The 25,703-nt window shown below is 49.0% G+C and overlaps 6 protein-coding genes across 6 annotated transcripts; 2 read left to right on the top strand and 4 right to left on the bottom strand.

Moving 5' to 3' along the window:
* Window positions 1-697: 697 nt before the first annotated feature.
* Window positions 698-2,168, bottom strand: KY384_002245 (uncharacterized protein; the record flags this gene model as incomplete). Its single annotated transcript, XM_044810771.1, has 4 exons — window positions 698-1,198; window positions 1,247-1,656; window positions 1,707-1,909; window positions 1,963-2,168. 4 exons carry the CDS (start codon window positions 2,166-2,168, stop codon window positions 698-700), a joined length of 1,320 nt encoding a protein of 439 aa, XP_044672745.1.
* A 9,751-nt stretch (window positions 2,169-11,919) lies between these two features.
* KY384_002244 (uncharacterized protein) lies at window positions 11,920-13,964 on the top strand (the record flags this gene model as incomplete). The annotated part of the gene is made up of 2 exons (XM_044810770.1): window positions 11,920-13,693; window positions 13,777-13,964. The coding sequence occupies 2 exons, from the start codon at window positions 11,920-11,922 to the stop codon at window positions 13,962-13,964; spliced, it is 1,962 nt and encodes a 653-aa protein (XP_044672744.1).
* Window positions 13,965-15,314: 1,350 nt separating this feature from the next.
* On the bottom strand, window positions 15,315-16,178 carry KY384_002243 (uncharacterized protein; the record flags this gene model as incomplete). The annotated part of the gene is made up of 1 exon (XM_044810769.1): window positions 15,315-16,178. The coding sequence occupies one exon, from the start codon at window positions 16,176-16,178 to the stop codon at window positions 15,315-15,317; it is 864 nt and encodes a 287-aa protein (XP_044672743.1).
* Window positions 16,179-21,200: 5,022 nt separating this feature from the next.
* Window positions 21,201-22,199, bottom strand: KY384_002242 (uncharacterized protein; the record flags this gene model as incomplete). Its single annotated transcript, XM_044810768.1, has 2 exons — window positions 21,201-21,674; window positions 21,723-22,199. The coding sequence occupies 2 exons, from the start codon at window positions 22,197-22,199 to the stop codon at window positions 21,201-21,203; spliced, it is 951 nt and encodes a 316-aa protein (XP_044672742.1).
* Window positions 22,200-22,565: 366 nt separating this feature from the next.
* Window positions 22,566-23,707, bottom strand: KY384_002241 (uncharacterized protein; the record flags this gene model as incomplete). The annotated part of the gene is made up of 4 exons (XM_044810767.1): window positions 22,566-23,030; window positions 23,095-23,262; window positions 23,368-23,590; window positions 23,685-23,707. 4 exons carry the CDS (start codon window positions 23,705-23,707, stop codon window positions 22,566-22,568), a joined length of 879 nt encoding a protein of 292 aa, XP_044672741.1.
* A 956-nt stretch (window positions 23,708-24,663) lies between these two features.
* Window positions 24,664-25,542, top strand: KY384_002240 (uncharacterized protein; the record flags this gene model as incomplete). Its single annotated transcript, XM_044810766.1, has 2 exons — window positions 24,664-24,738; window positions 24,799-25,542. The coding sequence occupies 2 exons, from the start codon at window positions 24,664-24,666 to the stop codon at window positions 25,540-25,542; spliced, it is 819 nt and encodes a 272-aa protein (XP_044672740.1).
* Between the last annotated feature and the right edge of the window lie 161 nt (window positions 25,543-25,703).

The raw sequence follows: 25,703 nt of genomic DNA, 5'->3' as shown, positions 1-25,703 counted from the left end.
CCTACCCTCCCCACCCTCCCCCTTCACCACCCCCTCAAACTCCCGCTCAGCAGCATCAACAGCCTCATAACACGCGCCCTCATCGTCCAACTGCCCACTCCCCCTCGCCAACTCCTCGCCCAGCTCCTCCATCGTCATGCCCTCATACGCCGGGTTCGAGAACTCGATTGTTTGGCCCGTGCGTTCGCTGGAAATCGCTGCTGCGTTGGCGAGCGGTTGTCGGATTTTGGAGTAGGAGAGGAGGGCGGAGGGGATCAGGTGTTTGTTGAAGTGTGAAGGGGGGAGGGGTTTGGGAGAGGAAGGGGGGCGAGAGGGGGAGGCGGTTGAGGGACGGGTGGAAGTAGCGGAGGTATCCACCGTAGTAGTCGTTGATGGGGAAGTGGTGGTAGAGGGAGAAGGCGTTGTGGTCGACGGGATGGTGGTGGAAGGCGTGGAGTCGGCTGTAGACAGGGAAGAGAGGATCGTGGCGATTGAGGGGAAGTGTTTGCTGATTTTGTGGGCCTTGCGGGGTGCTGTCGCCTCAGCTTGAGAAGTAGGCGGGCTTGGGGGGCGGTGGTGGTCGTAGTATTGATTTTCGGGCTGGGTAAGGAGTGGAATAATGGGTGCGTGAGGAGTTTAGACAGTACGAACGCGTCTTCGATCCCTTGGCCTGCGCCGAGACCCTGGTGGGGGAGGAAGGCGTGGGCTGCGTCTCCGATCAGGGCGATATTGGCTCTTGCTGTAGACTCCTTGGTAATGCTCTGGTTGCTGTAATCGGTACCGTTTTTAGATACAGTAGTGGTGGTAATATCAGAAGTCTTATTTTCGCCAGAAGGGGGTTGATCAGAGGAGTTGTATCGCTCACAGATGCCACGCCTGCAGAGATGGCGTTTGCACTCAACTTTGGGCTAGGAGCTTTGGATGGAGTTGCAGGTGGTGCTGCGGCTGGGAAAGACACGTATGAAGGGAGAGGTGGGATGGTTCGGACAGCCCAGCGACTGACCACATTTCCGGCCTCATCAGGCAGAGGGGACATGTTGATAAGAGAGGTAAGGTCGGAGTTGAACGGAGCGAGGAGGGCGTGAAACGTCAGGAGTGAGACTGAACAAACCTCCTTCTCGTCCTGATGAGCGGCGCTATCGCGGTCGTGGGCGTAGAGAGAAACGAACAGCCTCGTGGCAATGTGAGCCGTGATGAGATGTGTGCTTTTGGCGGCCCACTTTTACGTGTGTTAGTATGGGAGAATCGAGATAGGCTAAGAACGTACAATCTTGAAGCCACCTAAAATTGGGTGATCAGGATACTTCTGCTGAAATTGATCGGCGTCAAATATCACGCGGTAGACATAGGTACCGCTGAAATGTGAGTGTGCGTGCAAAGGTTGGTCTGCGTACATCAAGCGGCGTACTGTAGAATGGACGCCGTCTGCTCCGATGAGAATGTCGCAAGATGCTGTTTTGCCATTGGTGAAGCAGAGCTCTAAACGTCCTGACTCCTTGACGACATAGTCCTGTAGATGGTGACTCGTGTAGGTCTGGCATTTCTTGGGGTCGATCTTTGACAGTAGCGCATGGAGAACGTTAGGCCGGGTACAGATTTTGAAGCTGTGGGGCGTGCTGAGGATCAACTTGCTTGAATCTGTCGTGTTGCTAGCGTTGAAGATATTGATTGTGATGTCTGGTAGTTTAGTTTAACGAGGTACACGTTAGAATGTCTTAGGAACCTACCAATGATATTGCCTTGGCCACTCGCAATGGCATATGCGCCTGAAAAGTCAAGCTCTTTTTCAAGCATGGTGTGGTATGATTTCCAAAAGCTGATGGCGGCGCCTTGCGCTCGAAGCTCAGCTTTGCTTTCGTAGAGGTCTACAGCTATGTTTTCTGCTTTCGATAAAAACGCTGCCAGCGCGACTCCGGCTATCCCTGCTCCACTGTAACAACAATTTAGCACCGTAGACTGCTGATCATGGAGGGAAGGATGTACCAGATTGCGACTCGCACAGCAGGATCTTGTTGCTGGCCTTCGTGAGATGGCGCTGCTTCATCCGACTGTGCTTTATCCATCCTTGATTCCTGAGCCTCCTTCCAGAACGTAATGTTTGAAACTTTCGAAAGGGTGGTCTTGATCCACTGGATGCGCTTCTTCTTGTCTGGAGAGGATAGATTGTACACAGGATCCGGGCGCATCATTGTGAGAATAGTAATGGGCTTTCCGTTCGCCCGACGAGAAATTCAATAGAGCAATACAACAGATGGTGAGCTGTCGATACTTACCGCAAGGCGTGTAAACAGACAAAGCTTCAAATCTCAAGTTTGGAAGTACAAAGATAGATTGATGAGATAGCGGGGGCTCGCTCGATTCAAAGGGACAGTCTATTTGCACAAGGAAATTGCTTGTCATACGCGAGCGAAGTGAAGCGCCTTACCTGTGTCACCACCTCAACACCATAAGCTAAGGCGTCGAGGAATCATGACGACCATGCTTGAATGCAATTTGTGATTTGACCAGCATTTGTGATTCGAGATTTAAACGAAGGTTGGAGATCGTGCTGCTGCAGCAAATCTCATCATTGTATTTACAGGAAATCAAGTCGTACACTCTCTTGACCCAAGGTGCATCTCAATCGTACAGTCGTATAGTATCCATCGTCATGCACCTCCCTCTCTCTTGGCATACTCGTCATTGATCCTTTCTTCATATAACTTGTTGGCCGCGGCCTCGACCTCACTCGCCGTTTTTGCGAGATTATTCTTGGTGTCTTCAGCAGCAGAGCTGCCCTTCATGCCACCTGATCCAGCCATAGCCGCCTCAATTTTGCCAGTCATGGAGTCTCTATGGGCAGGTGGCCTGTCGGCACTTGTCTCGCTGTTGGAGGGCTTCTCGGAGGTGGTAGAGGGTATGAGAGGCATGATGTCCGCTTGATATAAAGATTGGTGACGATGGTTGGTGGAGGAAAAATGGGATAGTTAGAGGATAGAGGTATAGAAGAGAATTAATATGTACAAGAATGAATATAGTTGGAACTTCGAGAGCGACCGAGAAAGCCTGGAATAAATAGGGTGTGACGACATTGTTCAGTTCTAGATCGACGCCTGCCGCCAAGGCCCAGCACGTGCCAGGGGTAGGAATATCTTGCTTGGTCTAGGCCTAGGGCTATATCATTCCACGCAGTCAGTCTAAATATTGCAAGGTAGTCGTGGTGATGATGATGAGTGTACCGCTCCGACGAGGGACAAGTCATACATCCCTGAAGACTATTGTTGCAATTCTGTCTGCCCAATTTCAACAGTCAAGTAGCAAAGTTGTGATCATGTCCTTAGAAATAGGCAGCAAGATCTCACGAGGCTGAAGAGACAGACGCCTTTGGGTCATGCATTTAGTTGAAAGGGCCAGCGCGTTGCCCATTACCAAGCTCCTGAATACTTCATTTCTCACTCTCCTTACTCAATCAGACATCATTGAAGGATTTGATTGAAGCAAGAAGCCACTAGCCTGAATATCAATTCCAGTGTTCGAATCCAGCATGAGTGGACTAGAAATTGCCGTCAGCCTGTCTACTGTTGTGTATGGCCTACTTCGATGGTACAAGGAAGCCGTGCAATTTGCAAATTCACCGCGATCTGCTTTATCTCGGACATATGGACGGCCAGTTGCAGTGCTCATTGCGCTCCTATGGCCAAGCCTTGCAAGCGAGTACGAGAGGATTGATAGCTCGATCTTCCACGGCGAGGCAGAACATGCCATGGCTTTTAGACAGGCTATCACAACGGAGTGCAATATGACCGCTGTAGCAGTAAGTGTTTGTGCTTCCGTATGCTTCAGCATATCTGACTGCTCAAGGGTGCCATTATCGCCCAGGTAGCCATCACGGCTCTAGGCCTTTCGTCTCTGAGTGCTACACATTGGATAGCTCGAGCTTGTTTCCTCATCGCCGTAACGTCAGGCTGCCTCTCGGTTTATTACGCCTGCGCAGTTGGACGGATCATTGGCCGTTTGTACAAGGCAAATCTGGTACGGGACTGGCTGATGATGACGCGACCTCGCGAACACGGCATATTGGATTCTGCGGAGCCCCAAGAGGAGACAGATGGAACTTCTCTAGCCGCCATCTTCATTGTCTCTGCCCCTTTCAATCTAGTGAAGGTTTCGATCTTTTCATTCATGCTGGGTCTCGCCATATATCAAGGGTTCGTCTTCTCGAGAAATTTAGACAAAGACGCTGCGCCTCATGATAGTCGTAATAACTTCGTCTTGTTGATGGTGGGGACCGGGCTCTGTCTACTCTTCTTCATATTGAGTTTCTCCGCGAAAGACATTGAGAGCTCAGTACGCGCTCGCAACGAATTTGCAACACAATATTTGCGGACGGATCTGGATCGTCGATTCTCTGGATTGATCGCACTTAGGCCCTTGGTCGACGTAGTAGGAACAGTTCGAGACATCGTGCGCGAACATCAGAAGCCAGCACCAGTGGTCATTAGAGGAAGCGAGAATATTGAATTGACTACGACCTCAATGGACAATGCCGAATCGTCAACTCCTCGAGGTCCATCAAGACCCAACGAGCCTACGAGCATGGGTTTGGTAGCGGCACTAGAATTAGCAGCGAGGGCTCACACGCTATGTGCAGAAGCAGATAGGCAAGTAGCATTGGAGTACAGCAAACTTCGCGAGCAGTGAAAGCAGGCAATTTCCACGTGAGAGGATTGCAAACCTGCCTTGGAAGGCAAGTGTACTTTTCATTCATCTAGCCATCATCTAACCCACTTGCTAGGTTCCCCTGACCGAATACCCGTCAACTATCACCTTACTGAACAGCCAGCTGTTCACCCTTCATTACCTCCGCGATATCTAGTATACACCACGCATGATCAACTACACAAGTTTTGAATTGAAACGCCGGAGCAAAAGCACGACGACAGACCCCAGACACCCTCACGTCCTTCACACCTCGTCACCACAAGACTTCAATGTCAACCACGTCTCATACTCGTCATGCTCATCATTAGTCAGTGTACTCTGCCATCCTTCAACAGGAGCCTGCTACTGCGTGTCCACCTCCTCCTAGCTCGTCTACAAACGTCCACTGGCTCTGAGCACTTGTACTTGTGCGCGACAGTCATCGACTGACCAGAAACGTCCGTGCACATTCATGAGATGTAGATGGATCTGGTAGTAGGTCATGCCCTGTCGTGTAAGGTCGACAAGTTTCTGATCTTCCCAAGGTTTCCAGTCTCGATCGTTGACGAAGGCCAGGTGACCTTGTGATCTGAGCTCCGTCACACGTTCCCGGCGGTCGTCGGCGGACCAGTAGCGGCCACTTTCTTTTACGAAATGATGGTGGATCTGGTCGAAGGTTTTGCCGTCCAGGATGAGTTTGATGAGGGTCTGGTCTTCGTGTGGTAGCCAGTCCTTGGTGTTCTGGAAGGGGTAGGGGAGCTTCGTCTGTAAGGAATGTGTTAGCTTGGAGGACTAGGTTAGGGGAGGGGCGGTGAGGAACGTACTGATGGCCTTAGTTCTTTCACTTCGGCTTGGTTTGGCGGGGGACTCGGAGCGTTGTGGAGGGCTGCTTCGGCCGCGTCGGTGCGCGCCTGTTGTGATGATAGGTCAAGGCTGAAGTTACTGGTAGGTGGTCATGGTAGTGGCTTACCTTCTGCTCCTCGAGATACTGCGCGTCTCGTTCCTATTCAAGAATTAGTGCCGCTCCCTTAATTATAGAAAGGAAATGGATAACGTACCTCCAACGCCTGAGCTTCCTCACCTGTGAGACCCGTAGTCTCTTTGACTCCTCCCTCGAAAGGGTCTCCCGACTGGCTACGTCCATCGTTTCCGCTAGTGCTTGCCGACGACATGGTCTACTTTGTGTCTCTTTGAAGAAACGTGCAAAGGTTTTGTGACCGGGCGGAAAAGACGAAGAGTGTGCTAGTGGTAGGCAGTGGAGGATCTTTCTTCGCTGCAGACCCTTTAGTCAGAACGATTTGCTGCTTGAGGTAGGCAAGTAGTGGTGGATGAAGAAGTTCTGGTTCTTTACCTTTGAAAAATGGTAGTAAAGGGGAGGTCGGGAAGGCGCTTCAGGAGTCTTTGCCAATTCAGATTAGACAAGGGGCGTTAAGGGGCTGCTTCAACTGGGTAGAATGATCACAAGAGGAAAGATGCTGATGCTCACAGAAGATTCGAGGAAGCGTGAAAAAGAGAGGATCTTGAACGGCGAATCCAGGACACTTATACACTTCCTCCGCTTGTCCATACCGGAAGGAAACGGGCACACGACACGTTGTTTGCCTCCCAAAGTTGTTTATATATTTACTTACGCGTTTCAAACCGGCACTAAGTGCAGCAGAGCAAATGACACTTACCCCTATGCATCACGATCCTTGAGTTACCAGGCCAAGTGAGCATATGATAGGAGCTCGGATACAAGGAGATTGTTGTCAGAGACGGACACCTTGTCGTCGTTCACTCATTCATTTCGATTTGTGAAGATATGTCCTCATTTCTCGTGACTAGATCGTGATCGATATGGAAGTCACTAGCCCCTTTCAAGCACGCTATCCTTCACTATCAGTGCACGACTGACGCGTTTGCCGTTTCAGTCACTTGCTTGATAGTCCTCGGCCTTTCGCTCTCGTAGATAGTAGCCTAGCTCGCTTTGGCAGCGAGGAAACGGCCGCACCAGGCCGCTGAGGCACTTCACTTTCGTGGACCTTCCATCCGGCCGGCCGCTATGCAGGTACAAGCGTGCATGATCTGTCTTATGAACTCTCGGCTTTGGCCCTTGCCGAGCTTTGTGCCGGTGTGGTGAGGTTTTTGGCCCCTGAATGGTATAGTTCAAAATGCTGCAGCTGACCAGGCCGGATTCACTCGAACGTGACCAAGGCCATTTTGTGAATATCGGCGCTCGCTAGCGACGGTTCTTCGATTGTAGAGTGCTACCATAAGGTGAATGACTGGGGGGAGGTGATGTTCGCCCAAGGGGCTGGTACTTGTGATGTAACCAAGTGTGCAAAGGGAGTGGGTCTCATTCTATCGTGCCTCAATTGATTCTAGCAAGAGATCGTACTTCCTAGAATCAACCAAAACAAAGCTCTGTGCAATAATACCAATCCTCCAAAGATCCATTCATAGAATGAAAGTTTTGACAAACGGGGACAGCACAAAGGATTGTACTGTTTGCGTCCAACGTAGATTGCTCCCACGCCCCAAAATCCCAAAATCCTGCAGGACAAGCATCTTTTTTGTTGACTTCCAGGGCTACTTTGACGTTGAAATTCCTAGATAGACAGACCACCCCATTCCTGCCTCCAGGATCCGTTTCATGAGACTCCTCTCTGCCTTACTGCTATGTTTCCCCCAAATCCGCGAGATGGAAAGTCTTAGCCTGCTTCACATTGCTCCAATGACCAAGAAGCCCAAATACCAGTCTGCGAGCGGATCGGTCAGACTGGCATAGAAATCATCTGTACACAGTTGGTGTTGACTACATTAAGTCAATTTCCACCCTTCCCATTCCCCTCTATCCCATCTCCTGCTTTTCTCTTCTCCATTACCCCCACCCCCAGTACCTAAACAAACAAGCAAAGGATCCCCGTCCGTCGCCTCATAATCATAGGCAAAGACACGCCTGAGATTTATGCCAGGCTTTTAGACCCCACCCCTTTTTGTGGCAAGAACTGAAGGAAGAAGGCCGCAGCCAAGCTACCATCGATGGAACGCGCCTTGAGGTATTGTTTGGAGACTGGGAAGGGGCTGCCGCAATCGCTGAGTGGGGTTGTGAGCGGGGTTTGTGCTTAGCGGGAATGGCAATGGGGTGGGGGCAGGGGGGATTGAAGCCGACCAAGGAGGAGGAGAAGCTGTTGAGACGGATTGGGGGGTGGGCAGGTGATGGGGCAGGGGAAAGGGGGAGTGGGAGGCGGAAAGTCATGGCTTAGTTTGTGGTGTTTGCATTGGGCTGGGCGGGGCCGGGGTGATTGTAAAGCAAGTTTTGGCAGTGGACTTGAAGTATCCGCGATGTTTGAGTCTGAGTGATGGACTCGATCTCTACAAGCTCTGATTCGTTGGAGATGGAAGTGGGAGGAGGGATGGAGAGTGCAAGGAAAGCGTTGTGCATTGCAGGAAATCGGATACGGTTGATCGATTGCTTGTTATAAGAGCGAGATTTGGAGACTTGATCGATAGTCAATGTGGTAGGAACACGCCTTTTGCAGATCACTAAGTGTAGAGTCCGTGTTGAGAAGTGCGGAAGCATTGTAAGAAATTGCTGCTATTTGTAGGATAGGTACGCGGCGAGCTTTTCAGCAGAAGGTCTTGTCATAGTTCTCGTTCATGACTCGATGCCGCATGAGCGTCAAACACCGACGAGAAGGCAATTATGTGGCTGGCCTTTGCTCGAAGATATGCTCGAATTACATCCGCGCTGCTTTGAAAAATTTCAATTATGAGCTTTGTAAAGGATCATTGTTCGTACCTTTCAGTGCAAGTCTGTAGTTTTGCAATAAGCTGGGCCATTCAGCCATTTTGGAAAAGAAGACGTAAAGGCTTGCAGATTTGCACAAAATCAACCAAAACCCTCCTGATTCGCTCAGAGCATGAAATTGCTTTGAGATGATACTTTGACTTCTTGAAGAATTTGAATGGCAGCAAAATAGCGCGATCACGGGACCCACGGCTTTATATGGACGACCTATTGTACGTTGTATACAAGGGTAGCATCCCCGTCTTCGTACGCTGTACTATTCTCCAGGCTCCTGGCCGTGAAGAATGCTATGGATCTTGCCTCGCTGTGCCTCACTCAGCGATCGCTCGCCTCAGTATGTTCGACGACATGTTTCTGGACGCTTCGTGATCAAAAGAGAACGACGTTTCTTCCAGAAGGCGCCGACACGCTCTAAAAGGTAGCCTGTCAAGTCTCGCATGAAGTGATCAGCACCCAAAGGATCTCGAAATCGTGCGGTACCACATCTCAGGCATCTGCCGGTTCACTCCCGGCTGGCACTGACCTGACAAGTTGACGTGTGTCATGACTCCTCCATAAGGGCGAAATCTGAGTCTTATCGCTTCCCACAGTAGCGGTTTTCAAACCGTCATCTGGCAAGGTATGGCCAAATGTGTGCTTTGCAGGAAGTTTACATTCTGAAAGCATTGTGCGGGATGGGAAAGCAAGCGAGGTCGTTTGACCGTTCTGGCGTATCAGAGGTTTGTTCTCCCCTATGTAGTACTTGGAACAGCGTTGACCGCGATGACAATAATAGAACCGCGCGATCAAAGCTTGAGCCGACTGCAGGAACTTGTGTCTAGAAGCTTAAGCGCACTGTCACCTCTGAGGTACTGTCTCAGACACCACGCACCAATGAAACAGAGTCATGTGAGCAATGACTGGATCGGGGTTCCCTAGCTAGATTAAACGCAGGTAATGATATGCTACCAGGCACAATCGTTGTGGCGCATTGCAGCTTCATGCTCTGCAAAGCTAACGAGTCCCTCTACGTGGAAAGCGGTTAGTGGTATGGAGATCTCTGAAACTTTTCCATAATTCAGTGAGTTGAGATCATGAGCTCAGGGAAAGAAGCTCCATTCAAGTATCGGCTCGTGTGGAATCTTGCGCTAAATGCGTCGATGTCAACATCCATCAAAGCAGCAAATTTAGAATGCTACATTGTCGACTATAAATAAGCTTTCGACTTGAGCCGCACAAGACTTGAGAGACAGTAGATCCACAGCTCAGCTGTCGAGAATGACGACTTGCATAATTACCACAGCCATGCGTAAAAGATAGGCCTACCATATTCGTCGTATCTTGCAATTTGACCGGCAATCAAACTAAATGGAATACACAGCTAGCTGATCAGAGATCATTTTTGAGGCGTGAAAAAAGTTGTGCCTGTAAGGGCGTTGTTCCTGGCCTTTCGTTCTTCCCGTCTCTAGTAACGTGTAATCCTTAGTGCACAGGATATAAGTAAGGCTATGCGACTAATTGTGGGCCGTTTCCCTAGGTGATACAAGTCTTATCGGACTCAACACATACTCAGTTGGTCATGCCTTAGTATGGCAATACAATAACAAGCAATCACCCCTGGTGTATTTGATCTGTCAACTCTTCCCAATGAGCCGTCAGAATGATGATACTGCGACACTCACTTTCAGTACCGTTCGTTGCATTATTGACAACATCGACTTCTCTTTACAACGGCACCTCAAACTCTGTCACTATTCTCGGAGACAGTGATTGCATTCCCGATTCAGTAGCCACGAAGACACCCCCGGCGTGGGTTTGCGAGGACTTGTTGAACGAATGGGAAGAGGAGTATGAGGATTTTGGTGAGATGGAATGGGGTCTGACAGCACCTCCAAGTCGAAGACTCCCATATGCCATCCACAACGGCAAATGCCACCTTAAGATCAGCTGTGATGATCCGCTGGCGAGCGACACATTTCCTGTGAAGGACTTGATCGGTCCGATACTCGATATCATATATGACTGTTTGTTACACAAAAAGTTGCCGCCAGCTGGTAATAAATGGATAGGGGGTAGTATCCCATTTTCAGGGACTGGAAGATATCGCTTAGAACTGGAAGTCGTCTTGAGCGTGAATGAGTTCTATGAAGGTTCTGAAAACATCAACACAACAATATCCTAACAATGACGGCAGAATACCAGAACTCAAAGATTGCATGATGACGAAGCGGATACGAGGACAAAGGGGCATTATTGGGGCCAAAGAACTTTTCAGCCCTATGTGGATGATTCAGCACGCCAAGACAGCCCTGCCAAGCCCGAGGGTCTGTGGCGTTCCAATCTCCTCCTTCTATCTTCACCCCCTGTACATACGCACCGTCACTCCACAATATTGTATCCAGTTCTCTTTGGTCGGGTACGAAGACAGAGATTCGCATCGTCTCGTGAACGTATATCGAGGATGCTCGGCTCTTGTCTCTTCGCTCAGATTGAAAACTTCAATGGAGCTTAGAAATCCCCTTTCCTTTGAAAAGGCCCCCACAAGGCACAGCAATCCTCATGAGCATTCCCGATAAAGCAGGTTCTACCAGCAGCACTCGTCACCCTTACGCATATCATGTGTAAGCAAGAGTAGTTCGGACGCCTTTGTTTCTGATCTGCCTTCGAGCCTCCTGTCCCTGCTCAGCTGTTGATCGATTTTGACTCAGCCTCCTCCTTCATACATACATTCACTTAGCATTGTGTTTGTATTCCTCATCATGGCGTTTGATCGAACCTGTCTGGTACTGTAGTGTGTTGTTTTGAGTGGTGCGAGGGAACTCTGTTGCTGCTCACATGGGGAAAAGAACTTGTGCCTTCTTGGCCTTGATGGCAGCTAGAAGGAGACCGTGTTCTTCATGTAGATTTCACTCGCTCCTACTCTTTTGCTTTTCCTCTTTTCTCACACCGTCAACACACTCGCTTCAAATGTCAGTTTCTTTACGCTCCACTCCCTTTAATGTTTATTTCCTCCGTGTCCCTAGCATTCTTGATATTGCAAGTTCAGACGGCCCTTTGTGCGGCCATTAGTAAGACTTTACCCCTAGTAAGACACCATACATTGACTGATAGAACCAAAGACTCGGCCGGTTCGACGACATTACCCGATTTAGTTCCTAATGTTGCCCTCAACGCAGGAACCCCTGGCTTTCTTGATGATTGTAATCATTTTTGTGGAATAGAAGCTCCAGGAGGCGTGCGGCTCATATATTGGGCTCCTGACAACGCATACAATGGATCAGTGCCCGCGAATCAATCAATTTCAGTCTCCGATGGATTTACGTTGTAAGTCTGGCGGGCTGATGACCTAATTCGTTTTGCAGTGTCCATCTGACATCAATAGCACCTCGCCCTCCGTATACGTCGTGTATACATCTCTGAGAGCTACAGCACATTGCGGCCCTTCGTCAACGCTGCGAACGATTGGCCCAGTTTTTGATGAAAAAACAATGGCTTATTCATCCCGCTTTTTGGCATACGGAACGATGTCAAGTCCTGGCTCGACTTGTGAAGGATTTGTCCTGTCAGGCAGCGGCTTCTCTACAATTGATTTCACGTCACTTTATTACAATCCTATCATTACATCAACCACTACGAAAGCCGGCTGCTCTCCTTATATCAACCCAAGAGTTTCTTTGCCAGCGGAACTGACGAGCGTCGACCCCCTATGGAAACGTTGTGAGCCTCTATATTATGGGGCATTTGATCCGCCTAGGGTTATCAGCAAAACTAACGCTCTTTCCCCGCATAATGGCCAAGCGGGGCGTGTCACAAAAGCACAAACAAATGAATGCCCGACACCACCGCCTAAGCCTGGCCCCTTAAGAGGGCCTGACAAGCCTGATGCAACGCAAGCTCCAGAATCGACATACCTAGATTCCTTCGATCAGGTACATTGTTCCGATATACCTCAGGGCGCTGACAAACCAATGACGAATTCACAACCCGGTTCCGGTGGACAGAAGCAAGCTGCCCAACCAGACCACAAGCCAGAAGCAAGCCCGACGCCTCTCAACGGTGTTAGCCAAGTCCCAGCACCTGCTGCCCCCAAAGTTCCTAGCCCTCCACAAAATCCCCCGCAGCCAAAGGCAGCACCGACGCCCCCAATGCAAGGATCTCCTGACCAGCACATTGCTGTCTCCAAAGAACCTGATAATACACCTGCACAGCCTAACTTACCCAAGGCAGGGCCGGCACCTTCTAACGTCGCTGCACAGAAGCAGCAACAGGTCATCCCTGAAAGTTCTAAACTTCAGTCAAATCCACCGCCGGCGAGCCCACAGCCAGCGAACCCACCGCCAGCTAATCCGCCACCAGCAAACCCACCACGACAACCATCTACACCGAATACCCCAGCACCAAATCCAACGCGTGAATCGGAGCCGCTGTCTTCTCAAGAAAAGTCCCACAGCGAGCCAAAAGGCTTCCCCAAAGATTCTACAACACCAGATAATCCCCAGCCATTACAAGCTAGCTCGACTAAGTCCAAAGATAATGGACATGTTCAACAGCCGGCTGCAAATCAAGCGGCTACTGCTTCTGATCTTTCGCAACAGCCAAAGACGGGCCCGGTGCCCGCTCACAAATCCAATCAAATTGAAAATTTTGTAGCCTCGATGGCATCCGAATTAGCTGGTGGCTCGAAGAAGCCCGCAGGGACGGAAAAGCCTGAAACTTCTATCCATCCGCAATCTGCCAGGGAATCCCAAGTCCTCAACTCACCCGAAACACCTAAGACCTCTATTGGTGCTTCACCAATCGCATCTCCGAAGAGTTCTGACATTCTTGATGACTCTCCGCGAATTATTACCTCTGGGAAATCCCAAGCCCCAATTGATCGTCATCTTGGATCTATTGAAGATTTAAAATTGTCTCACAACACTAGACATCCCACTAATCCAGGAGACATCTCTATACTTCGGGATATGACCAGTGATACCCAAAACGACGAGCATACTCCCAAAACATCCCAAGCTCCCACCATTACCGACAACCACACGACCGTCGGAGATTTCGAATTCCTAACTAACCTCCAGACTCACACATCCTCCAAGTCAACTAAGCCTCCCGATGATGCTTCAACTACTATGCCATCCAAGACTATAGTCGAAGAAATGTCACGAAAGGAGAAGGAAAGCTCTCGCACTCAGACTACCCAGCCTTTGCAACAAACTCTTGAATGTATCAACAAGGCAGCTACTTCAAGCCAAGAAATCTCTCACCGTCAGCTTGCCACTCACTTACCATTGAGTTTGGCGTCCCATTGTGTTGCTGTAGCTTCGCACGGCGGTAGCTCATTCTATCAGTCCATCCAAACCTCACAGTCAGGGTCCAATTGGACGAACACGCTGAGGCCTACAATGAGCAAATTCTTCAGATCCTCACCCTCAAACTCGCCAATCATTACGCCTCACTTGCGAACGCCTTCAACACGCACACAATCGCTCATCTCCACGCAACAGTCTGTTATCAGCAGATTCGTAGGCTCTTCTAGCGTTGGCTTGCACCTACGTTCTAAAAGGGATCTTGCTAGATCCAGCCTTACCAAAAAAAGCATTCCATCCGAAATTTCCAACATAGGCAGCTCAATAATAGCCACAGGTCAGACAAACACGACGAATAGCAGCCAGATTTCCTTCCACATTGATTCGAAGGCGTTGCACGCAAGCCAAATCACTCAGTTGAACGTAGAAGCAACAAAAACAATACCATCAGCAGCTATGAATGACTTCTCAAGAGTGATGATAGGGCCTTCGGCGCCTTCCACCAGACCCGGCTCCCCAATAACTGCTATTATTGGCACGCGTGACACCAATGTTCCGCTATCAACCTTGGCTTCGCAAGACAAATCATCTCAAGTACAAAACTTTGCAGTCATTACCACACAAAGAGTGTTCTCAGGAACGCAAGCCATGACTCCCACCTCGGCAGATGATGATGCCCAATCGACAACAGGCTTTGCAAGCCGTGGATCAGGAACCGGCAGTCGATCGCGGCAAACTCATAAGAGTGGTTCGCTCAGGCTCAAGCCTACAGGCGGTAAAAGTGGTAGCCACAATCACTCAGGGGATGATCCTCCTACAGAGAGCGATGGGGACATTCCTTCGCCTAGTCAGGATGTTGGCAATTCTTCAGCTACGACAGGTGGTGGACAGGAGAGCTCTGCTGCTGGTAGTAGGATACTGCAAGAAGTTTCAATACGATTTCTGTGGGCTGTGATGACCATCTATATAGCCGTCAGTCCAATTTGGCACTAAAGGAAGATTTTCAGCGCAGTGGGTAATATTCCAGACATGTGTATTCGTAGAATATATTCATAAGGTAATATTTGTGATTCTAATGAAGTACATGAACGTAAGTCATCGTTTACTCTTGATTCAATGCACCATGTCCACATCGAGCACATCCATACACTTAATCGTGTCGTCCACGTTCAATTTGGAGAATCAGTTTTTCCGATCTTCTCGTCTTCGAAGCTGATTCAGCTTCGCCGTCAACGCGGCTATTAGAGGCTGTAAAGGCTACCATCATGGTTGTAGCCCACGAAAGCCCTCTTTTGTAAGCAGCCTCGCCGACGCGAAGCACGTGGGGGCTTGTCTCCTAAGATTTTGACCTGGACCTGGCGTGTACTTGGAGCTGATGATCTCCTACTGAATCCAATCAGTCTACTCTTTGTTCTTCAATTTATTCAACCTGACATTCGTAGTGACGATCCATTGCCGACCCAGGGAGTCTTTCCTTAGACTGATCCTGATGCCGTTGGCCATATCGAGCAGACGCCGTGACCTCCACTCACATCATATCCGCACCAGGCTGTTGCCCTTCAACAACAGCCTCTCTCGCCTCAAAAATCAGCCTTGCCCGAACTCCCCAAACAATCCATCAAAACCTCAATCTCTTCCTGCATCCCCTTCGTCCCCTCCTCCATCAACCCCGTCAACCCTCCCTCCCCCTCCTTCCACACCTTCGTCAACCTCTGATTGACCACCCGATTGATATTACACTTCGTAATCCCCGCCTTCACACACTCCTCATAAATCCCCCTATCAAACCCATCCGTCCCATGCAACACCAAGCTCACATCCCCAACCTCCCTCTTTATCTTCTCCAACCGCTCGAACTCCAGCTGTATCCCCCTCGGTCCGTACATCCCATGCACGTTCCCAAACGCAGGGGCCAGCCAATCCACCCCCGTGTCCACGAACTCCCGCGCCTGCTCCGGCGTCGTCATCAGGCCCTCCAAGTCCGCCGTGTCGCTCACCCCATCCTCTCCGCCTTCTATCCGCCCACACTCTGCTTCCACCAATATTCCCCGCGCGTGACAATACGCCGTCAATTCCTTCGTCAACCGCAGATTCTCTGCGTGGTCGTAGTGCGACATGTCCACCATTATACTGTCGTAGCAGCCGTCCATATCGGCTGCCTCTTTCACCGCTTCGGGCGTCTGCGCATGGTCAAGGTGGACGGTTATGGGTATGGGGGCTTTTCGCGCTGCTTCGGCTGCCGCGTGCGCGAGGACGGTGGAGGAGTAGGTTTGTGCCCAGGGGAAGAGGAGGAGCATTGCCGGGGAACGTTTTGCGGTTGCGGCGCGAACTGTTGCGATTATGCCTTCGAGGTTGTAGACGCAGATCGCCGGGATGCCGTAGGAGTGTTTGGAGGCGGAGGTGAGAATTTGGCTTGCTTTGTTGGGTTGGAGGGAGGGGGCCATGGTTGTGGTGGTGGAGGGGGGCAGGGAACAGTGGAGGCTTGAAGGGTTGTTGCGATGTCTTTTACTTTTGGAGCCTTCTATATAGTTGAGGTAGCATTACTGTGGCTGCTCATGGTGATGGTGCTATTCAATGGCGGTTGATTGTTGAGGATTGAAATGCTCTGGGGACTCGAGAGAAGTTTGATGCGATGACGTAGCGATTTTCTGGTCTAGTCCATCTCTGGCAGAGGGATGCCGTGAACAAGGTACCTGTATTGAATACATAGGCCCATTGATGTGTGCTGACGGATCAAGAATCTTGACTCTTCATTTCGAAGATGCGGACGTGGTCTGATGGCCACAGCTCATGGCGCTTTCGAGTATCCAATCGATGAGCCCGCTCAGTAAGGCTGCAGCTCAAGACTCTGCGGCTGAAGTCGCTTCGTGCAAGGATTCATTGAGTCATCCTTCACTCATCTTTTAAGTCTGCGATTTCTGGTTCCTCATACTGCAGATGGCTTCACAGGTTTGACGGCCATGGCTGAAGTGGTTGGCATCGTCACTGGTGTCATCGCATTACTGCCTCTTTGCAGCGATGGCTGCTATCTCATTGAAAACATTATCAAGGCAGATCGCCGAGTTGAGGAACAGCTGGTAAGAATCCAGATCCAGAGAGATGATCTCAAAGGCTGGGGCATGGTCTGGGAGATTCCAGCCATTGCGCCGAAGCAAGGTGTAGATTTCAAATTGCAACGTTGGGTCCAGAGGAACAAGGAAATGGGCTCTAGCGTCTTGCGTACCCTTGCCGCGATCTCAAATCTCTTCGCAGATAGCAGTTCGCTTCAACGAAAATACGGAGTTCACATGAAGCGCAGGGATCCAGTCAGCCTTGTTCTTGAGATTCATTACGTAGTGCTTCGTGGCTTACAACTCACAGGATTTGCAGGACATTACTGCCGATGCTATTCTTGGAGATCCCTCAAATGTAGCACAAATCAAAAGAAGAGTGGAAACTCGACGACAACACATGGCCATCTTGAAGCGGTGCCGTTTTGAATTGAGAGGAGCCTCTCAATTTGATGGGCTTGTGGAGAGATTGAGAGAATTCATCGGGGTCCTTCGCAACATTTGCTCCGACGCACAAGCAGCTGTAAACTCTTTGTGCCAATGCTCGCGGCCTGAATGCTGATGGTCTCGTCAGCAAATTGATCGAGTATTACCGGGGCATATATCAAATAACCAAAGTCCAGGCAGTTTGGAGGTCGTTAGTCGAGTGTACGATTCTGAAGTCGTAAGAAGGCGAGAAGCAGGACAGGAGTCGGAAAGTATGGCACTTATTAGAGACATTGCAGCTTTCAAAGCCCGCGTTGTGCAACTCGCCAGGAAGAGACAAACTCTGTTTAATGAGCGTAGGCGGTCCTTCCTACTCTCTGGACGCTACCTCGACCAAGGAGACTTCACCGTGGAGACACATAGACCTGAGACTAAGCAACTTGGTGTACTTCTCGCCATTGACAAGCGCACCAAGAAGGCCTGTTATATTGTAAGCTTTAGCATTCACGTCTAGACCAGCCATGACTTACCCATATCTGCTAGGAATGGAAACGGTATGCGGAGATTCGTTACTCCAAACAAGGCGTTGTGACACACAAGGAAGTACACGAGCGAGCAGAGAACGACATCATGGCCCTTTCCGACTTCTTCGGGGTCGAGAATAGACCGAGAGCTTTTCGTGTCCTTAAACTCCTTGGTATCTTCAGAGACGAGGCTAATGCTCGCTTCGGCTTTGTGTATCAACCCTCTCGGCATATTGAAAATTTAGAGGGTCATAAAACCTTAGACAAAGAGTTCTCGAGGCTACGAAAACCAACAACCCTACAAAGCGAGATGATTTCTGGCTTTCCAACTCAGCTGCGATCCATGCTTTCCCTCGGTGATCGCTATCAATTGGCCCGCAACGTGGCCCAATGCCTCTACGTCCTACATGCTACTGGATGGGTTCATAAAAAGTAGGCGCTTTGTAATCTATTCCATCGAAGATCCAGTCAATCTGACTCAAACTGTTCTAGTATCCGGGCCTCATCTATTATGTTTCTCCCTCAGGAATCGCGTTCTGGAGGAACCCCATCTAGAGGTGAAAGCAAAGATCTCAGCAGACCATACTTGTCCGGCTTCGGTCATTCCAGAATGGATGAGCTTGAGCTGGATGAGGATCCTACGACATTGAGTTATGGAAGGCAAGAGAGAACTAGCATGCGATGGAATATATCCTTGGATTACAACCACCACCCAAGGAAACGCGACAACAGTGATATTGTGTACACTTCCGCTTGTGATGTATACTCGTAAGTCTGCCCTCCTGACTATCAAGCACGCTGTATGATCTCCTCTCCATGACATTTTCACAAAGATTGGCACCTAGTGTGCTAGAGGGCATTCGAAATTTAGCCGCCCACAGTAAATGCTGACGCCAGCCTAGCCTTGGAGTTGTTCTGCTTCAGATTGGTGTCTGGCAGTCGTTGAATACTTACAACATGCCCAAAGACTCCAATGACGCGCGGAACGAAATTATTAGCAGGGCGAAACGCAGCCTCCCCGGCTACGCTGGGAAAACCTATACCGATGTTGTGTTGACCTGCCTGCAAGTAAAGGGCAACGAAACGATCAATGAGATGCAGCAACTGCTTCTCTGGAAAGTCTTGGCTCCTTTAGACGACTGTAAAGCTTGAGTGAGGTCGCATGCGACCGAGTCGCAGGTTGTGAAGCCTCTCGAGGAGAAGCAATCTACGTCTGCTGACTGAGGGGTGAATGCATTCAACTTTGTCTGGACAGGCTCCTCATCAATTCCACAGATCGACCCTCGCAATACAAGTGGTAGGCTTGGCTAATAGTATCTGGACTCTTTGCTCGAAAACTAATAATGACCAAGCGAGTACCTGGGCTCCATGCAGCAGGCTAGCTTACATAACAAAAGCGATCTGTTGAAAGGCAATTCTTACCGAAGAACCAGCTTGGTAGTAGTTGCAGCAACAGCTGCAGCAAGGCTGAAAACAAGTCTCCTGTTACGCCATGACGCGGAAAAGTGAGTGGAGTTATCAGGCTCCAGCTTGATCGTCACAATAACAGCCTGTTTTGCCCCGCTTCCTGATTGAATGGCAAAGCCCAGTCCCTTGTTCTAGGAATGCTTCATGGCCTCGCACGCTGACAGCGCTGGTCAAGCCGAGGCTCGTGATGCAAGGGTATCTAATAGTCGGAACTTACGAGGGTCCGCCAATCTTGCGTCCTGAATGGCTTTGGCTATCAAGTACCTCAAAGCTAAACAGCGTACGTCAGCTCAACTGAAAGCCCAGCGTCGAGGAGGAGAAGATGGAAGCTCCCCGTGTCCAAACATCTAAAAGAAAAGAAAGAGCTACTCTTGCAGTCAAGGCAACACACAGTGGTACAGAGTCGCGCTAAAGCACTCATTTCTGTATTGATTCTTCTTCATCCTGTGGAAATCACCTTTGGCATCTTGAGCCTTAGTTGGCGAGATATCTATTGGACTAGTCGCAGCATCAACCAGTCTCTAGCCTTACTCCAGATTGTGGCTAAAGTCCATGATCTATTGATCACCTTTTCCATGTCCCATGTCCTCCTATACTACCTCAGGCAACAGCTCATGTCTGAGAAAGGTACAATATTTGGATTATTCAGCACAGCGTACGGCGAGAGATTTCGAGCAACGATACGAGTTTGTGATTGGTTCAGAATGCACGGAATCTGAAATGAGCCAATTCAGGCAGAGGTTGGTTTATGAAGGTACATAGGATATGGTGTGAGACTGCATTCAGCCTTGACACCAATACTGCCTCTTATGAATCATAGAAGTGAATTGTCCAAGAAAAGCAGTAACGCAGCTGTGAGCCTGACACTACGGCCTCCTGCACACCATGTGAAGTTGAAACCACGCATTTGACGTCCCGACATCCTACTCTGTGCCCAACGGATCTCTCTCTCTCTCTCTACACCCATATGATCTCTCAATGAAATGATAAGCAACAATCACTCAGGGTCCACATATGAAGTTGATGTAATAGCTATTCCTGCCTACAAAAAGTAACACCTCACTAATAAATAACATAGTCGTTCCAGGTTGCTTATTGAAAGTGTTTTCGGACCGTCTTGTTGGATTATTTTACATGAGTAGTGGGAGAGAGTTGACGTGATAAACTTCAGGATGAGGAGAGGGGAGATTGGAGGGGATCAATTGGGGATAAATGTGCTCTCCCGCTGATTTTGGTTTGATCTGGGCAATCTTGGAGGACTAGGGAAGCGGATTGGGGCCGTAGGCTGCTAGTGAGGCATGGTGTGAGAAGTGTGGAGGGGGTTTGAATGGGTGATTAGTGGAAAGAAGGGAATCGTGTAAAACGCTCGCTTTGGGTCAGGACGAAGTCGAGCAAGGGAAATGTGGGCTAGTGGATTCTCACAAGGGGATCAATTAGGGAGCATGTAGTCGAGACAAGTGCTTGATTGTAAATTATCGCTTTCTTGTGAGCGAGGATTTGGTTTAGCATCACGAAGCGTTTGATCGTTTGGGTAGAAAAGGCATCGTGAATCGTGAAATGTCTTGTTCCATTATGACTTCTGTGGAAATAAGTCACTAATGTGACGGAAGTGAGAGTAGTGTGGCCAACGCTTTTGTGGACTGTCAGCAGTCCGGGCGAATTAGATAGTTAATTTTGTAAATATTCGGTCCACTTTAGAGGTCAAAGCAATTGCTGACGGTCCAATTCGACCTCTGCATCGACTGTTTAGTAGATAGCTCAATGCATTCGCTTAGACTATTTCGAGGTGCAAACCGACTGCTAAACTCACACTTTTACTACTCATGCTTCATTTTGGGCTTCAATCTGGACTGAATAAGCGGTTGGCCACACTGACTGAGAGAAGATTTAGTCAGTTGAGCGATTTGAGAGTGAGGTTTGCTTACTTCTTGTCCTTGCTAGGTCTAGCGGAGATGAAATTCGGAGTGTCTTGTTCTCTGCTATGTTGACTTTGAAGCTTTTACGTCCATTCTTGATCAAAAATCATATATTTCGGCTCAATATTGAATCTCTCCTGGTTGTTTCGCCCGTCTGTCTGCACAGTCTCCACATCTTCCAACCCTTGCAAAGTATCTTCATCATTAGATCCGGATGGATTGATCTTGAGCTGCAACTTAAGGAGTCTCATCGCCTCCGCTAGGGTTTGTCGCTCCCCGTCTTGGATTGGCGAGCAGCTCCCAAAATCGGAATTATCTCGAAATGGCCAGGATATATGGACATGGTTGAGACTGGTCAAAGGTGAAGATACGAAAAGATACCCTTCGATATCTAGCGAATACAGATGATTGCGTTCATTCCCGAATGAGTGATAGTCTTCCCTAGCTTGCGGGTCGTTGGAAGCGTGGAGATAATGTTTGGCGTATCGAATAAGAGGATAGATCTTTACATGACGCTGTTCGAGTCTGGATTCATGTGTGTCATCCCAAAGCCATTTCTGTGGGTCTCAGTAAGGGGTTTAATGCACAAGTTGCAGATCACCTACATCACATTCTACCTTGAGTTCTTCCACCCCGGAGGCGAATAACATCAATCGCTGGTAATGTAGCTTTTTATCGATTGCCAGCATTTTGTCCCTCTGTGTATCAAGCTGGTTGACAAATTCAAGGTCTAACTCTGAATCGCCTTCAAGATTCCGCAGTTCATCCAATTTCTTAAATGCGCTGTTGCGAAGTGGTGATGAATGGGCTAATTCATCCGTGTTGAGACAAGAGCGGCTAGAGCAATTCTCCATCGAATTCCAGTGAGGCGTATTCATCTCATACTCAAGCTCGATTAGCTCTTCTACTATCATGAGGATCACATCCTTTGGCAATTTCGTGAATAGACTAGTCGATTGGTTCGATTGATTGAGGTCCCGAATAGCGTCAATTGGCGTTCGCGCAGCAGCATATGCCTTCAAGCGGGCAGCAAATTCGAAGCCTTCGAACTGGACAGCCCAGCCTTTCTTCCATTTAGGCATGATTTATTGTGATGGCTTTGATGAAGTTGGATGGCAGACGTCAGAACGAAATGGCAAGTGAAATATGAACATTCGCAAGTTGAAGTGCCTTGGCCACGTTGCACACGAATGTGTCAGGTCCGCAACACTGAGCCCAAAAGGTGGTGAAGTCAATTTCGATTGGAGAGATTTTCAAAATGAGGCGTAACGATATTAGCCAAGGGAGAAAGAAAGCTAGATCTTCGCATCAAGCTGATCTAGTTGCCAAATTACCACATAATCGAAATATGTCTAGTTCAAGCTGACTTCCAAACACATGCGAAGCAGGGTCGCCGGCCTGCAGATTGTCAATTTCCACCCCTTGACCAGATATCTCAAATCATAGTATTATGAGCGCTGGCGCAAGGTCTGCACTTCGAGGTAATCTATGATGCTTCCTTCGTAGTGGCTGTTCCCTGCGACCATATGTTCGATCTTCTGTTCTTCCATCGCCCCTTTGCGTACCACACTCATCAGTTGTGGAGAGCCCAGAGGTATAAGCTTAAGCACTCTCAGTGCCCTTGCAAACTTTTGTTCCTGTTTGGCATCCGTCACCCTTCCAATCGTCTGCTGCCCTCTGATGCCCAATAATTGGATTTCCGGCGCATTACGTGCTTCAGATGGATCCTCATCGAGTATTATGTAGGCACTAAGATCGACTTTCCAACAGGCTTTGCTGTTCCCGCTCTCATCATAATCTTCAGCATACCCCATCTCATCTTCGATATCTTCATCGTCTAGGTGGTCTTCAAAATAGTCTTTAGCAATTTGAAGCTTTGGATATACTCCAAGCTGTTTCTTCAGATTCCAGGCCTATTCTTTTCTCAGCTTGGACATGATACAATAACGCCTGGATCAATGAAGTAGTGATACATACCTCAAGAGACCGCTGAAAGTCTTCTACACAAGCGAGCTTTGCTTTCATTCCACCATAATGCCTTTCTTTTTCAACGTCTTCAAATGTTCCCAACTGATCATCCAATGCATCAAGGAAAGCATCCTCTAGCCCTGCTAAGTCTGAAACTTCAATCAAACTTTGAAGTGTCTTTCGTGCATCAAATTCAGCATATGTAAGGTGGCTTGAACTTTTGTTACACACAGCCAAGCATGTGCGATCGCAGCAGTCGATCAGCTGTTGCCAAGGGAGTACTCTCTTATCATGCTCAGTATCGAGAATTTCACCGGCGATCATATCCAAGATCTCGACAGACAATTTTTGAATGTCATTTACGGATTTAGACCTATAGACCTCATGGAGGCAATCGATCTGAGTCCTTGCGGCATTATACGCTTCTAATCGAGTGATAAATTCGACTGGATCAATTGGAAGAGCCCATACTTTTGCGCGGTACTCCTTAACAAGCGTTTGAGAGCTGGCTTGATGACTAATTGTAGACTTTGCAGGAGATGAAGGTATGATGTCAACTCCTGAAGAGGTCGAGAAGATGGTTCGGAGTGTATTCTCACTTAAATGGAAGACTAGGTGCCATTTGTAAGAAGTGAGCAACCTACTCTCCCGGAGTAGTATTATCTCAACAACTAGATCGACACTCTAGAAAGGACTGATGTCTAACACCTGCTCCTACAGAAAAGTCGAGAAGAGCGTGTCGTGACGTACCTTCAACCTCTCGTTAGTTGATGTGGTGGGATTGAGTAAGGTCGCGGCGAATATTTGTTTCCTTGAAGCTGGCGTACTGGTATTCTAGAGGCCTGATTTGCGGTCCACGGAAGTTTGCATCAAAGGATCAAGCTTAGCAGCAAAAGAGTGAACGTGTTGGACTTTTCCTACTCGTCGGTCTCATGACACGTGACATAAACATTTGAGCTTCCAGAACACTCATTATCTATCAAGTAAGTGTGGGTGATCAGTGGTGCAGTATTGTGAAATGTCATAGTTCCGCATCAATCAAGGTGTGCCGGCCTCTATAGCAAAAGAACCTGATGATTTCAATTCAACAAAGACGCTATATTTAATCCATAAAAGCTCACCTACAGATTCACGTCCGAAAAGGGATTTAAAGTCGCGTCCAGCAAATGCCAAAAGAAGTTTATTCCTAGCCCCTCTTGCCCCTTTTACACACAAATTCAACGGCCCTTGCCTATTCGGGCAGGAGCATGCGGAAATCCTCCGCACATGCTGGGCCGCCCTGATGCTACCAATCCTGCTAGTCACCGGAGTGACTACATCTCTTTTTGTGCGCCCTACATTCTTCCAGTTCTTGTTGCTTTTATGACTGAATGAACCAGAGTCATAATGTTCTATATCGCTCGTTCCACCGTACATCACATTTAATCGGCTGCGGCGCTCGTTCGGGTCCTCGGCAGCACTGACTTTCTACTCCCTTTGCGCCTCAACTTTCTGACAAGCGGTCAGAAGCGCTTCCAATGATAATTTGAGACATTTGAAACAACCTCGTGACAGTCCCAAGCGTCATTCGTTCCCGTCATGCCTTCTTCGCGGCGATTGAAAACAATAGCGTTGGCAATAGCGGTGATATTCTGCTTCATCCTTTTCGTCGGTGTAAGCCACACATCCATCCTTGAGGATTTTTTCATCTGGGACTCATATATCACATGACAGAGAGACACAACCACGCAAGAATTCTATACACGTACAGTTGCTGCCCTCGACAAGAAACACGCTTCTGACGCAGAAGCAGCAAGCAAATGGCGGACGATAAAAGACCCCGCCAAGAACCAAGAGCCAATAAGTGACGGCAACACAGCCCAGAAACCACTTGACGAATCATCAGACGATGGCGAGCAGCCACACGGCGAACCAGAAAAGTATCCAAAGACAGAATCCAAGGATGAAGAGGGCGACGAGAAGAGCGTTGCCGGCCGCAAGAAAATGAAGGGGGAGGGGCACAAATCAGATCGGCCGCACAAGTCGAAAGAGGAGCGTCAGGTAGAGGCAGAGATGAACTCGATACTGAAGCGCGGTCCCAGTACGTCACTACCTGTTCCTACGCTCCTTTCCCTTTTGCAAGGCCACATGCTAACAAAACACCCCTCAGTAATCATATTCTCTAAAACATGGTGCCCCTATTCCGCGAAAGCCAAAAGAATCCTAACGGACAAATATCACATCGTCCCCGCCCCGCATATCGTGGAGCTGGACCAACATCCCCTCGGAGGCAAGATCCAAGACGTACTCGAGAAGACCACAGGCCGGCGGACCGTGCCCAACATTCTCATAAATGGGCGAAGCGTCGGTGGTGGCGACGACATCGAAGCCGCCGAAATAGCGGGGACGCTGGTCGAGAAGATACAGAATATGGGCGGGAAACGGCTTACTATTACGAAGATGCGGGAGGGCGACTGAGAGTGCTTTCTCCGAGTGGTGGGGGGTGGTTGGAGATTGGATACGATGCCGCAAGCAAGCGGCTTTTTGTACAGTAATGTCTTAGACTTGGTTGGAGAACGGGTGGGGAAAGTGTTTGGATCGACTATGACCGTTACAGGTCTTCATTGTTTATTTCGACA

This window comes from Bacidia gigantensis (assembly GCF_019456465.1).
Source record: "Bacidia gigantensis strain McMullin 20006 chromosome Unknown contig_134, whole genome shotgun sequence".
NCBI classification, from domain to species: domain Eukaryota; kingdom Fungi; phylum Ascomycota; class Lecanoromycetes; order Lecanorales; family Ramalinaceae; genus Bacidia; species Bacidia gigantensis.
This window is presented reverse-complemented; position numbering and strand designations above follow the sequence as displayed.